Source organism: Sceloporus undulatus, chromosome 4 (assembly GCF_019175285.1).
Source record: "Sceloporus undulatus isolate JIND9_A2432 ecotype Alabama chromosome 4, SceUnd_v1.1, whole genome shotgun sequence".
Classification (NCBI taxonomy): domain Eukaryota; kingdom Metazoa; phylum Chordata; class Lepidosauria; order Squamata; family Phrynosomatidae; genus Sceloporus; species Sceloporus undulatus.
The window spans coordinates 140,784,763-140,800,704 of NC_056525.1; the positions used below are offsets into that span (position 1 = coordinate 140,784,763).

At 39.3% G+C, this 15,942-nt stretch overlaps 1 protein-coding gene across 2 annotated transcripts in view; it reads right to left on the reverse strand.

The window, feature by feature from the left end:
* Positions 1 to 682: 682 nt before the first annotated feature.
* TENT4A (terminal nucleotidyltransferase 4A) overlaps positions 683 to 15,942 on the reverse strand; it is a 37,610-nt gene continuing 22,350 nt past the window's right edge. Inside the window, exons 8-12 of one of the 2 annotated variants that reach the window (XM_042463919.1) lie at positions 13,538 to 13,664; positions 12,978 to 13,078; positions 10,740 to 10,906; positions 4,297 to 4,455; positions 683 to 3,733 (exon numbers count right to left, since the gene is read on the reverse strand). In XM_042463919.1, the coding sequence (XP_042319853.1) occupies positions 3,548 to 3,733; positions 4,297 to 4,455; positions 10,740 to 10,906; positions 12,978 to 13,078; positions 13,538 to 13,664 (740 nt within the window). In that variant the 3' untranslated portion in view covers positions 683 to 3,547. The remainder of the gene's footprint in view (positions 3,734 to 4,296; positions 4,456 to 10,739; positions 10,907 to 12,977; positions 13,079 to 13,537; positions 13,665 to 15,942) is intronic. The other variant, XM_042463920.1, reaches the window with a different exon arrangement.

The following is a 15,942-nucleotide window of genomic DNA, read 5'->3' on the forward strand; positions in this document are numbered from 1 at the left end:
ATTCAAATACTGGTTTCCAGTCATAGTCCAAGGTTCAAACTACTACACGATGCTGGCTCTCTGGTACCTTATACTAACAGAATACAAGACTGTTCCGTTAAACACTTATAACTAAAAGACTGCATTTAATGTTGTGGAAAATGTTTAAATCCTACATCTGGTGGATTAATGCCTAGAACAGAGCTTGTCACTACCAGAGAGTTTGTTACCTAGGGCTTTGCCATCCCCATAACTGGCTTGTCCAATTACCTATAGCCATTTATCCTATGAAGTTGGAAGAAAGAACAAACACACATGCAAACCAACCTCATGAAACATCCAGCTACTTTGTGAATTTCTTTATCACAAATTATTATGACAGCTACACATTTGTATGGTTTGAAAGAAAAGCATATCAATAAATGGAGGTGGGATCTATAATAGCTATTGGCTACAAATGTCAGATGCTACCTTCAATGTATATATATTTTCTGAGTACCAGATGTTGGGAACAACTGGCATGAGATGACTATCATCAGCATGCTTTGCTTCTGAGATGTATTTTGCTGAACACTCTTAGAAATAAAATGTTGGAAAAGATAGGACCTTTGGTCCAATGATTGAATAGTATTGTGATGACACAGTATGTGTTAAATGTCACAGTTAAAGATTAAGAAAACTGCACCAAACATACATATCTGGCCTTGAAAATTTATTAAAAATCAAAGAATACAAAACTTCACATAAAAATATGTATTTTAGCTTCCCACATTGTTATACAGACAAAAAGAATAACATGATATTTTAATCAGCTATCCACAGTGGCATAGAACATAACCAGAGTGGTAGCCAGTGCAATTTATTGGATCACCATGACTGAAATGGAACATGATATATGCTTCTCTTAAGCCTATCCTGCTTTTAAAATGACACTATTTAGGACACCAGGATTTCCATAATGTAGGTTCATAGTCAATATTGCTAGCATGTAAGAGTACAGATCAATAAACAGCCCTTGAATACTGTTTTATTCAAGTTTAAGTCCCATATTGTACCAGCATCTCTTAAAACCTTTCAGAAGGTTCTAAAAAATGGTGAAATCAAAGTTACAGCTGCAGTGTCAGGCAGGGCTGAAATGTGTCAATTCAAAACCCAAATGTTGTTTACTGATCATTTGTAAAACTGTTTGCCTAGAGCAGCATTTATAACAGCAAGGATCCCAAGAACTTTGTGCACTTTTGCTTGTGCAGAAGGGGCACACAACCATTTCTGTTTGCATCCCATGTACTGTTTTAAATGCTGCTTAAAAACAAAAACTCCTCCAGAAGATGGATTAAGAAGTGGGGGTAGGAATCAGAAAAACCTTAGTGTGTGGGAGGAGGGGATTCCAACCCCAGTGTCTAAGTATTATCTCCAGAGGATGTAATATACTGTTGCGTATGACTGATTACCGATAGTACTAATTGTTCATCTCCAGCTGCAGGCTGCCCAATTGTCACAGTGTGCATTTTCAAAGCCTCTGTCTTGTTTGTGTTTGCCTTGTCTTTGGCAAACTATATACATTTTCCAACAGACACCGATTCAGTATGTCATACACTTTATGCCTGTCAATTGACATACAGTCAATACGAATATGACTATTCTTTAATAACAGATCAGGAAATCTACAAACTTTTGTTTGCGATTAACTCGGGATCAGGATGAACTTCATACAAAATGTGTGCTACTCTGTTTTGGAATGTTGTTGTCTTCACTACCCAAAGGCCTAGCATTATTTTGACAACTTTTCTTTACAATGTGTCACACCTGCTTCCAAGGCATACCTGCAGATATTAAAGCTTACTATTACTATTCCCTGTCAAACATTCAAATATCAGTTTTAAGAATATTTGCTTCTGCACACCATTATGAGGTTTCTTTCTAAACTCCCTGTCAAGAAAAAATTACTAACATGGTGCACTGGAGACTTAACACTATTTAAAGAAAAAGGAAAACATGACAAGATGCAGCCACTGAAAATTAGAGTGTGGCACTTTTAAAAAAACAGAGGGCTACGCAAGCTGTACATGTTCTTATTTTAAAAAGTTAACAGAGGTTGCCATGGCAATACACACTTGCATAGTATACCTGTATGCATCTTAAATCAACCGTCTGCCACATAAATATTGGCCTAAATCCAACGTTGCACTAAAGGACACCTGCTTTGCAGTGGAACTGTCTTCCTCTCCCCTCTCCATAGTCTTGCATGCCACCCCCCAAACCTGCTCCACACGGTTTCCAGCTAAGTTGGAGAACATTTTGAGAGTGTGCAATGGGTTAGATGGAAGAGGGGAAGGGAGAATTGCCCTCCTCTCAGTTTCAATGATGGAATCAACTCCATCAGTTGAATGACCCAGTTGAATTCTGCCCAGTCTTGGATAAGACAACAGACTAATACTTTAAAATGCACAAAGAAGCCAGAAGGTACATTTCAGGTACAGTTGCTCTTAACAGAACTAGTGCACGCTGCCAATCAGATTCCTCCATGGAATCAATATACATTCCTTTCTAAACATTCCTTAAGTTGGATACTTTATCCAGAAACAATGCTTGGGCCCAACCAATCAGAGGTAAATAAAACGGATGAAGATAATTTGTAATTTGCAATTTAGAAGGCAGACTTAGCCATCTTTATCCTAAAAGATTGGAATTTTCTGCCAATCTTTGTCCAAATTGTAAGGATAAACTGAAGTTTCAGATCCCCCTGCATGATTCCCATTGAAACAAATATGAACAATGCAAGAGGACTGGATTGTATCTAAAAACATTAACTAGTGCTGAGTTAGTACTACATGCCAGACTAGTGAGCTAAATGAAAGGGTCAAAATACCTTGTAGCTCAATACATTTTAGAAACATTTAAACCAGATCAACAGTCAATCTGCAAATTAAGGAGCTTCTGATATTATTAGTGTGATGAGCTGAACACTGTTAACATAACCCATCAGAATCTTGAACCCAACTTAGAAAATGTAACCAGGGAAAGGATCTGCAAATGAAAAAACAACAAGTCTTCCATCCCTTAAATATAACTTACATGAAAAAAAGTTTTAAACTTTTTCAGTTATTGCACAAAAGTTATGTTCATATGAGTAAGGTAACAAAATACTTTGAACAAAAAAAGGGGAAGGCAGTTGGCAAAGTCACAAAAATCTGCAACAACAGAAAGTAAAATCCAAATCATCCATTACTTCTCTGACAGAACAAAACAATCTCCAATGAACAAATTCAGTTACAGCAAACTGCTGCAGCATTTATGGTCCTCATAATATTCCTGCCAGAGCTGCTTCGGCACTGTAGTAATCATGGATAGGCAGAAGACAAACTTCCACATTTAATAAGGCTTCACAGATAAGCACAATTATTTCTTTTAAGATGGACTCAACCACCACACAAAGAAACATGCAAAGGTTGGATGTAGGTATTTGGCAACATCCACAAACTGATGCACTCAGTGATGGTCTCAAGTCCCACAGGATTACTTTCACACACACTACAGGAGTCAGAATTGGACACCCTGAAGTTGGCCATTATCTGCTAAGGCTAATAGGCAAACTGTCTCTATACTTCTTTCTTCTCCAGATATTACGGTTATGTTGATGGTGCCCTCTGTTGCCAACTGGCTGCCTCATGGCTCCATTGCTGACAGAATTGTATCCGTTGCCTTGATTATTATTATGAGGTCCTTTCACAGTAAATTTAATTCCATTGTGCTGCTGGAAAGACAAGAAGGGTTTAAGATTGCTTGTTAGCTAAGTTATAAATTTACCAGATCATTAATCATGCCTCCTACCAATTTATCAGGACATGTACTTATGTACATAGTGAAAAAGACTTTGTACATTTAGACACCGAGAAACAAATACGAAGTTTTAAGAAAATCCCAATTTATCAGCATGTTCTACTATGCAAAGAATTCCAGGAGAGGTAGGCAGATGAAGACGACATCCTGGGAACATCACCTTTTCGTCCACCTACCATTAATTGCTGTTTGGGAAAGATCCAGGACAGAAGCAGTGAGGCATAGATAACACCAGGCATGAATTTCTTCATTAACTACATTTTCTCAGGGTGATTTACTACTACATGCCTTGAAGGCAGGAACCTGACAACTTTTTGCTTGTTATGATTTTATCAATACATTTTGATATTATTTGTAAACTGCCATGGAAGTATTTGTATACAAGAAGTACATAAATAACTGCAATAAATAAAGGATTGTGCTACTATCCACTTCCATTACCTGATTATTGGACAAATTCCATAATATAGTACATACCTGATAATTAGTTGACATAATCAATGTTCTTGCAGGCACAGACTGAGTTTTACCACTTGGCACAGGCAATACTGGTGGTAAACCAGCTGTAAGCTGAGATGGTGCTTGTAGATTGAAGTGGTAGATATTAGGAGTTGTGCAAGGTGGAGTATCTGAATCCTTGCAACACAGAAAAAGATGGAATGGAAAATTGGTTTTTAAAGAAAAGAAATACATGCCAACCAAGCACATCCACACACAGTGAAAACCAACACTGTAAGCATTAGAGGATTTGAAAAATCATGTGAAAAAGTCTCTCCCAATCCTCTGTCAAAATCTTAAGAGTTGACACTTTCTTCATTTAAAAAAAAGAGTTGGAAATGAACAACAGGTCCATCTGTGCTGCCCTTTAGAAGCAGGGAAGCCTGTGTGGTAAAAGCAGATGTACTTGGAAAAGAGCCAGATATAATCTAGTAACTGTGTGTATCTCTGCAACACTGTACAGTATGTGTCTTCTGCATATTTAGGAAGTTAAATAAGCATTCCTAAATATTTTATATTACCAAGAATATTTGAGAGGCACAAATCTAGGAAAGGAGGAACGGAGGGTATTTTTATCTGAAAGTGGATGATACTGCACACTGTAAAAATGCCATTCAAAAAAATATATTCTGGAGCAGAAATAGCGTGAAATAAACTTGTGAAAATGGCATATTGGAGAACTTACTGTGAAGCTCCATTCTTGACAAGCAGAAGGAGCCACTCATGAACAGGTTTACTCTTGTTACTGCTCAAGTGAGACAAGGGATCATGCACCTCTTTAGAAAGTATTTCCTACTGAATCCCTGGCTTCTCCTCAGTTCATTCACAAGCCAAGAAAAAAGGAAAAGAGAATTGGAAGATCCCCCCCCCCCAAAAAAAATGATCTTGCCACTACAGAGCTGGGCTAGATGGCTCCTTCTTCTAGGCTAGAATGGACCTTAGTGGAGAAGGAGTCATCCAGGAATGGGAATTATCCTAGTGGAAACAGAATCTGGGAAAGAAGATGGCAAGAAATTTAAGTATCCCGACAGAACCCGCTGGAGCACCCATTCTGGCAAATGCTACCCTAGCGGAGGCAGATTTGCCCAGCCTATACTGTTTTGTTAAAGTGGAAGGAGTAACTCAAGTTGCAGGTCTACAAATTTCCTCCAGGAGAGCCTTAATTGAAAAAGGTGCTAAAGTGGCCGCTGTCTTCATGGAGTGTGCTGGCAAGTATAGTGGTTTAGGCAGCACAAGAGGCCAGAAAAATACATGCTAATATCCACCAAGTTAGTGTAGATGGAGGGACCATTTTTGCCAAGGGTGGTGGGTAAAAAGGAGACAAAGAATGCTCCTCCCAGTAAACTTTTTATCCCAAACTAACCAAATGCACATGTGAAATTAAACAAAAAGGAGACAAAGAATGCTTCTTTTTTTCAGTAAACATTTTCATTCTGAACTAACCATATGCACATGTGAAATTAAACAAAAAGGAGACAAAGAATGCTTCTGGTCTCCTAAAGGGCCAGGTGCGCCTTATGTAGAGCTTTAGAATCCATCTAACATCAAGTTTGTACCATTTTTTCCCCTAGAGGACAGCACTTTCTTTTAATAATAATAATTTGTTTTATTTATATACCGCTATTCCAAAGATCATAGCGGTGAACAGCAAGTAAGCTAATTAGCAAGTAAGCTAATTTGCCCCCAACAGTCTGGGTACTCATTTTAGCGACCTCGGAAGGATGCAAGCCTGAGTCGAGCTTGGGCCCTTTTGCTGGTCTTGAACTCGCAACCTTGTGGTTTCGAGTGAATGGCTGCAGTACAGGCATTTAACCACTGCGCCACCAGGGCTTTTGCTTGCAAATCCATTGGGACTTTTGAATCTCCCTAGCAAATAAGTAACATACACACACAAAAACACATCCCCTCTCCTTGCAAATCAAGCAGGACCATTGACTCTCCTTTGCAAACTACCAATATACAGACACAGACATACAAAAATGCACCTCGTTTTCTTGTTATTTTTCAAGTTATAGATGAGCATATATGGTATGTAAAAGGCCCAAACCCTCTGAATATCCAGAGAGTGCCAGGCTGCTTTGGTTGGCATGCAGAATTCTGAAATAGTGGATGTATAATGTTATGCAATGCACTGTCCTGAGACAACTGGAAATGTGATATTACTTTGGGTTGGAAAGTGGCACATGGGCACAGTACTCCCTTAATCTTTATAAAATAGCAAGAAGGAGTTGGCAGGAAAAGGTTGCTAGTTTATCCACCTGTCTGACAAGATGCCACCAAAAGCATGAGACTTAAATCAAAAGTTGCCATTGGTGCAAATGATTTCAAGACAGTATGTAGGTTCTGTACATGTACTAAAGAAAAAAGTGGTAAAAACAGATTAGAGTGACCTTAACAAAAACCTTCACCTGTGAGCAGACAAACTGAGAAAAAGCCTGACAGAGAAGAAAGTTGTGCAACAACTGCTGCCAGGCAGATTAAAGGATGAACACTTCAGATCTTTCTTCACCAAGTGTGAAAAACTCAAGAAAATCCTCCATTTGAATGTTAAAAGAAGTATGTCTACCATTTGAAAAAGGAAAAGAAAAGTTTCCATTTGTAAGACTTTCTAGTGGACTGCTTCCTAGATGTTTCCAAAATGCTAAGACTCTTCCCAGTAAACTTTAGAGGGAAAAATCAAACATGCTGTCACATGCAAAGTTTGAAGATCCAAAAGTCTGACTTATCTGTGCTAATGTGTCAGTAGATCTTGGTGGAGGGGGGGGGGGGTGAGAACAGCACACTTCTGCCACCCAAAGAGCAGCATGAACCACATCTGATAAGGCCACCAAGAGCCCATTAGACTGCAGTGTGCTTGGTCATTTTATACCTTGGTCACTATCACCCTCATCAATAATGGCAAGGAGGGAAATGTGTAAAATCTTTTCTCTCAACTGTAGAGGAAAGCATTCCCCAGACAACACTCTTGTCCTGGAGTAAAACTTATTCCACTGAGCATTTTCATACGAATAAACTAAGTGATCTCCATGTCAGCGGTGGAGTGGGGAAGCAGAAATAAAAGGGATAGAAGCTGGAACTGAGATGTGGCAGAAATTGCTCTCTCTTCTTATTGTAGTAGTGTGGTCATCTCTTTGAGAAGCACAGGAGACAGTGGATACCCTGTTCTGATAGAAGGTCACAAAAGCCTATTGTGTAATCCTTTTAACACAATGGCAAAAAGAAAAATGTCTGATCTGATGGTTTGCCACTCTTGGAAAAGGAATGGAAATGGGAAAAGAGTGGTGATAAGATCTCTGCAAATGAGTACAGGAAGCAGGACTGTGCCATGTCTGCCTCTTGAAGGAAGAGAAGGATGTGATGTCACTATTTCATGATGCAAGCTGTATCTTACAGTCTCAGCCCAACTTCTTGCCAACGGATTATTAGCTTATGTTTAAAATCCCAATCCTGACAACCTCAACCATGCATGTTTAGAAAAAATAATGACATAGGAAACAAAATGACCTTATCCTCACTTGGCATCTAAAACTGAGGACATTTTGTGCAGTTAGGCATTTCTGCTTGGTAACTCCAAGGAAGCTTGAGGCCCTCCTTCAGCAATTTTGCCAGGAGTGGGGCTATCTTTTCTAATTACACATGCTAGTAGGCCCCCATTCAAGCCTGGTAATTTGTTATTTGGAGTGACAGTACTGAAGTGGAGTAGAATTTCTTGCCCCAAATATAAAGCCAATGGTCCTTCTTGTCACTTGGGATAGAATGTCTTTTATCTCTGCCTTTACCTTGTGCTGCTCCAACTACAATGAAGTTGGCTACAGCATGCTTGAAAAGGAAGCTGAAATTATCTTCTTGTGCCATGTACAAATTTTCAACCTGGTAAGATGTTGGTGGAACCAACAATAAGATTTAGCCAGGGATAAGAGAGTAGCATTGAAATGAATACAGTGGTGTGGATTTACTCTGAACCACTTGAAATACTAGACCAGAAACAAGGTAGTGCAACTTTTGCTTCCAGAATGAGGGCTAGTTACCATTCGCAATAATTCTTTTGAGAAAGACTGACTATCCTTTGTGGGCAACTAAACATTTCTACACCCCACTGTTTTGGGCCAGGCTATCTAGAGGACACAGAATAGGACAATTCATAGTCACTACTGTCAGATCTGGAGGACCTCACTGCAAAACCATGGTCCACATCTGTGGTGGATCTGCAACAGACATGGCCAGATCCAAACACTCATCCAATAGGAGGGTGTAAGCATAAGATGATTCTAAGGTAAAAGTCTATGTGACACTGACAAAACAGAAGAAGGAAGAAGACCATCAGGTACAAGTGCAGCAGTGTTTGCTTTGGGTATAGTAAATGGTGGAACAGGAACCAAAGTACATATCACTAGAATTGTCAACCATTACATTCATGAAGTGGAACAGAATGTCAGAGAACAGAATTGATGAAACTGGATCCCACATGCCTATGGTGGCAAAAACATTGTCAGGAGGTGAGCATGAGATTTTGGCAGAAGGGGGAATACGGTTTTCCTGCCAAGTGTGGCTTGAGCATGAGTGGGGAAACTCCTGTGATAAATCTCTTTTGTGATTCTTAAGTGTGTCAAGGGTATACCTGTGAGACATAACACTGGCCAAAAAGGAACTCCATTGCATGGGAGGTTGCAAACTTGTGCATGTGCCAAATCTATAGGTTTATAACTGAAAAATATGACTATAAGGAAGTTTTGTACGCTCATTTTGTTTTGATCTTTCTTTGTAAGCCAAAATCATCCTTATCAGAATTGACAAAATTAATTGATAGCTCTGGTGTTCTTTCTGGCTATTCTGTTGATTTTAATCCCAAATCACATCTGCCAGAGCTAATACTCCTTCTGGATTGTTTGCTTATTAGAGATTTTACTGGTGTCCAGAAACTATTACTGTAGTTATTTGGGCATGTTGATTCCTTGAGATGTTACTCAGACTACACTTGCTGTAGTATCACTCAAACTGAGTATTTGGGTTAAGATTAGCATACCTATAATTATGTGTTATCTTGAATATTTTCCGTTTTCTGAACTCTTTCACTGTATGTCCCTCATGTTTATTTTCAGAAAATCAATAGTCAGCAAGTTTATACAGAAGCTTTCACCACTCTGCTTTTCACTCAAATGCCCACAACTTTCATTTTCAGAAAGTGGATTTTCCAGACAAGTTTGCATCATAAGGCACATCTCCTGATTCATACAAATAAGTGACAAATATAGCCAGATTATGATACCCCACTATAGACAATGTTGGGATCAATTTATCTGGAACTTCTTTTTAGATAGACTGCCTTAATTTTGTTGAAATAAGAAAGAAAGCAATGGTACACCCTGCAATCTCTACTGCAGAATGACTTGTTGTACAACATCTTGTCAGTTATAATCTGATCCATATAATCATGCTAAATTAGCTCTAGAAGAAAATTCTAATTTGAAGGTTGCCAAAAACAAAACAATACACCAACCCCCGTCCCAAAAAAACCCCTAAAAACCTAAAGCATTTTATGGGGGAAAGCTGAATGATAGGGATTTATACTTTGGATCGACTGATTGATCCAGACTACTTGCCATTTCTGTATTGAAGTCTACACATCAGTTACCCATGGGTTACATGTGAACATGTATTTTATAGGCATTAGTTTCCAGAGATTGTAGGAAATATGGTCAGCTTATACTGAAATATATGCCTAGCCTTTGTTCATAACCTATTACACCCCCCTTCACTCTCTCTCTTTTGCTTTTGTTTCGTATTTTGAAAAGCAAAAAACCCAAAACTCATGAGAGGAGTGGGCGACCTTGGTAGGTTTGGTGGGCAATTCTCCCTGGGCCTGTTTCAGGGCAGCAAGATTCAGTAGCAATCGGCAAATGCCTTTAAAACCAGAGTAGGATAACAGTACATCCCTCCAGAGGTTGTTAGACTCCAATTTGTAGTGCTCCTCCTTACTGGCTATGCTGACTAGGGCTGATCTTGAGGCTTGGACTTTGCGCATTCCATTTTAAGACAAGCAGGATTTTTTTCCCTATCAAATTCTGGTGAATATTTGGAGCTGGAGGGACAAAGAAACATCCTTGGTGGCTACATATGATCCATGGGCCACATGTTGCTGATCCTTCATTTAAGTACTATTCCATAGCTTTAAAAATTATCCAAACTAATTTATTGGTAATTGAAGAGTTTAACATTTCCTTGTGATCACTGTCAGGTGTTCTAGAAATAGTCATTTGTATTATAACATTTTAAAAGAAAGATATACAGAAAGATATTTCAATTTTAGTTGGTTTCAATGATATAGATCATACATAAGTATTAATGTAGTTTGAAATCATAAAATGATGGTAAATTAGACTAAGAATAAAGCAGCAATTTGGAAGGAGGAAAATGGGACTTACAATATCACTCCCAGAAAGAGATGACACAGAAGAGGCAGATGAGCCTGACGACAACTGTTGTGTAGCAGTAAATGACAAAGTCAAAGGTTGGTTGCATAGCCGTTCAGCATCTCCGTTCTGGACTACGTTGCATGGAGATATAGGTTCTCGCTCATTTATTTGTATATCTATTGGATACACATTTTTCTATTAGTTTTGTAAACACATACACATCCATTTTCACTTTAAAATAACATAAATGATACAAGATACTGTATTCAGTTCCAGTACAGTAGTGCACTGCTTAGCTCACCAACTTGAAACATCTCATCAAATTATGGTTTAAAGATTTTAAGTTTAGTTTGCTGTGATGTTTGAACTGACCAGCCACAGGCTGTGACAGGTTGACAAACCAGAATCAGAAACCATAATCTGTGCTAACTGAACACTGGCATGATAATTTCCAGTGCTCTGCTTCTGAAGACTAGTGTACCTCATGATAACAAGTTTTGAACATATGGAAAAAGTAGACAAGCAGTCCTAAACTACTGTTTGGTGTCATGCCTAAGATGACCCACAGTAACCTTTTTTGCTTCAGTCTTTTCAGAAAAGGCAAAGGGTGCTCAACCTGAGGATAATGGAGCAGAAGACAGAACAGGGAAATTTCAGCATAGAATAAGTAAAGAGATAGTACAGGAATATCTGTTTAACCTAAATGAATATAAGTCTCCAGGACCAGATGAACTACATCCAAGGGTATTAAAAGGACTGGCAAATATAATATCGGAACCATTGGGAATAATCTTTGAGAACTCCTGGAGAACAGGAGAGATCCCAGCAGACTGGAGGAGGGCAAACGTTGTCCCCATTTCCAAAAAGGGAAAAAACAGGATCCAAACAATTATCATCCAGTTAGTCTGACATCAATACCAGGAAAGAGTCTAGAGCAGATCATTAAACAGAGAGTCTGTGAACATCTAGAAGGCAATTCCATAATCACAAAAAGTCAACATGGGCTTCAGAGAAAGAAGTCATGCCAGACAAACCTGATCTCTTTTTTTGATAAAATTACCAGCTTGTTAGATGAAGGGAATGCTGTGGATATAGTATATCTTGATTTCACTAAGGCCTTTGACAAAGTTCCCCATGGCATTCTTGCAAACAAGCTTGTAGAATGTGGGCTAGACAAGGCAACTGTTACATGGATTTGTAATTGGTTGACTGACCAAAGCCAAAGGGTCCTCAACAATGACTCCTTGTCATCCTGGAGAGAAGTGACCAGTGGGGTCCCACAGGGGTCTGTCCTGGACCCAGTGTTATTCAACATCTTTATCAATGACTTGGATGACAGAATTGGGGGTATACTTATCAAATCTGCAGATGACACCAAATTAGGGGGGAGTAGCTAATACCCCAGAGGACAGGATCAAAATTCAAAATGACCTGAATAGACTAGAAAGCTGGACCAAAGCTAACAAAATGAAATTCAACATGGAGAAATGTAAGGTACTGCACATAGGGCAGAAAAATGAAATGCACAGATATAGGATGGGGCACACCTGGCTGAATGAAACTACGCACGGCAGCTAAAAAGGCCAATGCGATTTTAGGCTGCATCAATAGAAGTATAGTGTCTAGATCAAGGGAGATAATAGTGCCACTATATTCTGCTTTGGTCAGGCCTCACCTGGAATACTGTGTCCAGTTCTGGGCACCACAATTCAAAAAGGATGTGGAGAAACTGGAGTGTGTCCAAAGGAGGGCAACTAAAATGGTTAAGGGTCTGGGAACCATGCTCTATGAGGAATGTCTTAGGGAGCTAGGTATGTTTAGCCTGGAGAAGAGAAGGTTAAGAGGTGATATGATAGCCCTGTTTAAATATTTGAAGGGATGTCATATTGAGGAGGGAGCAAGCTTGTTTTCTGCTGCTCCAGAGACTAGAACGCTTAACAATGGATGCAAACTGAAGGAAATGAGATTCCACCTCAACATTAGGAGGAACTTCCTGACAGTAAGGGCTGTTCGACAGTGGAACAAACTCCCTCAGTGTGGTGGAGTCTCCTTCCTTAGAGGTCTTCAAACAGCAGCTGGATGGCCATCTGTCGGGGATGCTTTGATTGAAATTTCCTGCATGGCAGGGGGTTGGATTGGATGGCCCTTGTGGTCTCTTCCAACTCTATGATTCTATGATTTTATAAGAAAAGTGAGAAAAATCACTGAAAATTAAAAATTTGGAGTTTTAAAATTAACTTTACTTACCAAGATCAGATGACAAATTAGCTTTGTTTCCCCATTTCTTTTTAATCCAAGCTCTGTAGTCAATCACTTCTTGTGTCACTTTGATAATTCTTCCTAAAGTGCTGGTGGGAAAAAGGTGGCCTGTATAAGGTATCTAGCCACAACAATGAATACAATTCTGACTAAAAGTGCTGGTAAAAAGCTGACCTGTATAAAATATCTAGGTTTAACAATGAAGTAACATTCTGAATTACACTGATTAATGGATAGGAAGTTGCAATTAAGAAGCCTCTTCAGATAATAAGAAGCATTTGCAATTTGTTTAAACTTTGATAACTAATTGCTCCGCTTCCATGATGCTATGGTACAAAATCCAAAGAAATTTTATAATGAAATTTGTATCACAGAATAAAGGGGAAGTTTCGTAAAGAGGAAAGAAGGAAGGTTGACAGCAAGGCTAGTTTCTTAAGATGCTTATTACTCTTTCACAAGATTAGTCAGGAAACCAGTTTAGAAGACCAATTGTATAAAGCTGGATTTTAGAGTTGTCTATGTAATGAATGCACTCAAAAACGTATTACCTTTCTGAATCTCTGTTAGGATAGGATCTTGCAAGTGGGGAGACTGCATGGCTTAGAACAATGTAGGCATAATCGAAAACTTGCTTTACTTGCATGGCACCATAACAACTTCTTCCAACATCATTTCCTGTAACAAGGTGACAATTTAAAGGAAATTAACTTTCATCCATTTATTGCTTTGGCATCTGACCATTAATGTAAGTAGGTATCTGAATTCATGTTGTCTTTGCTTGTACATTTAATCCTTAGAACTCTGAAACATGGAAGTTTATCGCATTAAAGTTGGAATGGCCCTTAAGCGTTCTTAAAGGGACTGCTCCTGGAATGAGAGGCGGCCAATTTTCGAGAACGCTTGAGAAAGCGTTCCTAAAACTCAGCCCTGGGGAATGCTCCCAGAACGGAAGGGGAATGCTCGGCAGCGGCATTCCCACTGTGAGATATACAGCATTCCCCGCCGCCTCCCATTCCAGAAACAGTCCTTTTAAGAACGCTTAAGGACCGTACCAACTTTAATGCGATAAACTCCATGCTGTAATTGTTTGGGAAGTTGCCACCTTTGCATGTGTATTGATTGAAGTTGGCCTCTACAAAATATCTGACAGTCTGTTCCAGGGGTAGGCAACCTCTTTTGAGCCGGGGGCCGGGTTGCTGTCCCTCAGCCAACTGGGGGGCCGAAGCCAAAAAATAAATAATTTTTTAAAAAATTAAATAAATAAATAAACCAGGACAAATGTAGGACAAAATTTTCAAATGGAGGGCACTTTTTTAAATAAAAAATGGAGGACACATGAAAAAAATTGCTGATTTTTAAAAAATGTTAAGATAAATACATGTTTCTGAGGCTTCTATGGACAATTGCCCCACCATGCCTCTCGCGCGAGACGCCAAAGGCCCCGGCGGCAGGACCGGGCTGGGGCCGGTCCCAAGGCCTCGCCGGGCCGCATCTGGCCCACGGGCCACAGGTTGCCTACCCCTGGTCTGTTCTAATAACCAACCATCCTGTTGAAAAGTAACTACATTTTGCCAGATTCCATTGAGAAATACCACTTTTACCTATGCTCTAGTTCTTCCTTTTTCCATTTATCTACTTACTTTGACAGCAGAAAGTATGACCAATTTCAAGCATGTTGCTTTTGTTCTATCTCATTTTACCACAATGTTGTTATTATTTATTGATCTGTTGTTATAAAGCAGGAGTCTATACATCAGCTCTCTATCCATCAAATCTGTGCAACCTTTGTAAGTCTAATACCACATTCATGCCTGATCACTTAGATCCATTAGACTTGCCTCTCCCCTCTATTGACACCTCTGTTGATACCAATACCAAAACTGATTGATACCATCACCCCTGTCCCCCCCCCCCCCCCCCGGAAGATTCATTTCTTGCGCTAATCTGCCTGAAATTTCAATGTATTCCTATTGGGTAGTTTTAAATTTTTTGATGTTTAATCTCTTTTTATGGGTTGATCACTGTTTTTATGATGGGGAGGGTTGGGGTTGGGTTTTTTTTAATTTATTTTTTAATTGTTTCATGTTTTATTTATACTGTTGGAATCCGCTCTGACTCCATTATGAAAAAGCAGAATACAAATTATTATTATTATTATTATTTCTTCAACTGCTGCCAAATTAGGAGAACATTGATTACACAGCAGAGGATTACTACAAGCCAAGGAAAACTATTTCAGACTTTGAGTACACAAACCCCTACATGGATGTATGATTGCTTGCCACATCCTTAACAACCTACTTGTATGTCTTCATTCTATAATATAAGCAATTTTTATTACTCTTTTCACTGCTAGTACAGTGCGCCTACGTTTTACGTGGGCATGCCATACACAGCTTTTAGCATGTGCTGAAAGCTGCCCCAGAAGAGCCCGTCATGTGCCTCGGAAGAACTAATGGTTCCTATGGAGCTTCAGCATATGCTGAATTCCCCTTATGCGGAGGGATCCGGAACGGATCCCCGCGTAAGGGGAGGGCGCACTGTACACAGATAGTAAGCAACTTTACACTGTGTTAACCGCAGGTGTATCTACTAGGCCAGTATAATTAATTTGGCATGTTAGCACTCTACGGGTTTTCAAGAGGCATCTTTCCTAGCCCTGCCTGGAGATCCTTGATGTTGCCTGATGATCTCCCACTCAAGTATTAACCAGGTCTGACCCTGCTTAGCTTCTGAAATTCGATGGGATTGGTGTGTCTGCATTAATATGGTTGTGATCACAGCTTTCCTGACTGCTATTTTTGGAAGAAAATAAATAAAATAAAGAAATACAGCTTTGTGCAAATGAGGTGGAAATCTCAAGGTATTTAAGTCAGAATTCAGACAAAAAGTAGGATTTGTCTGTTCATGGGATCAACACATTGGCAATTCTTCAGATCCACTAACACAATCA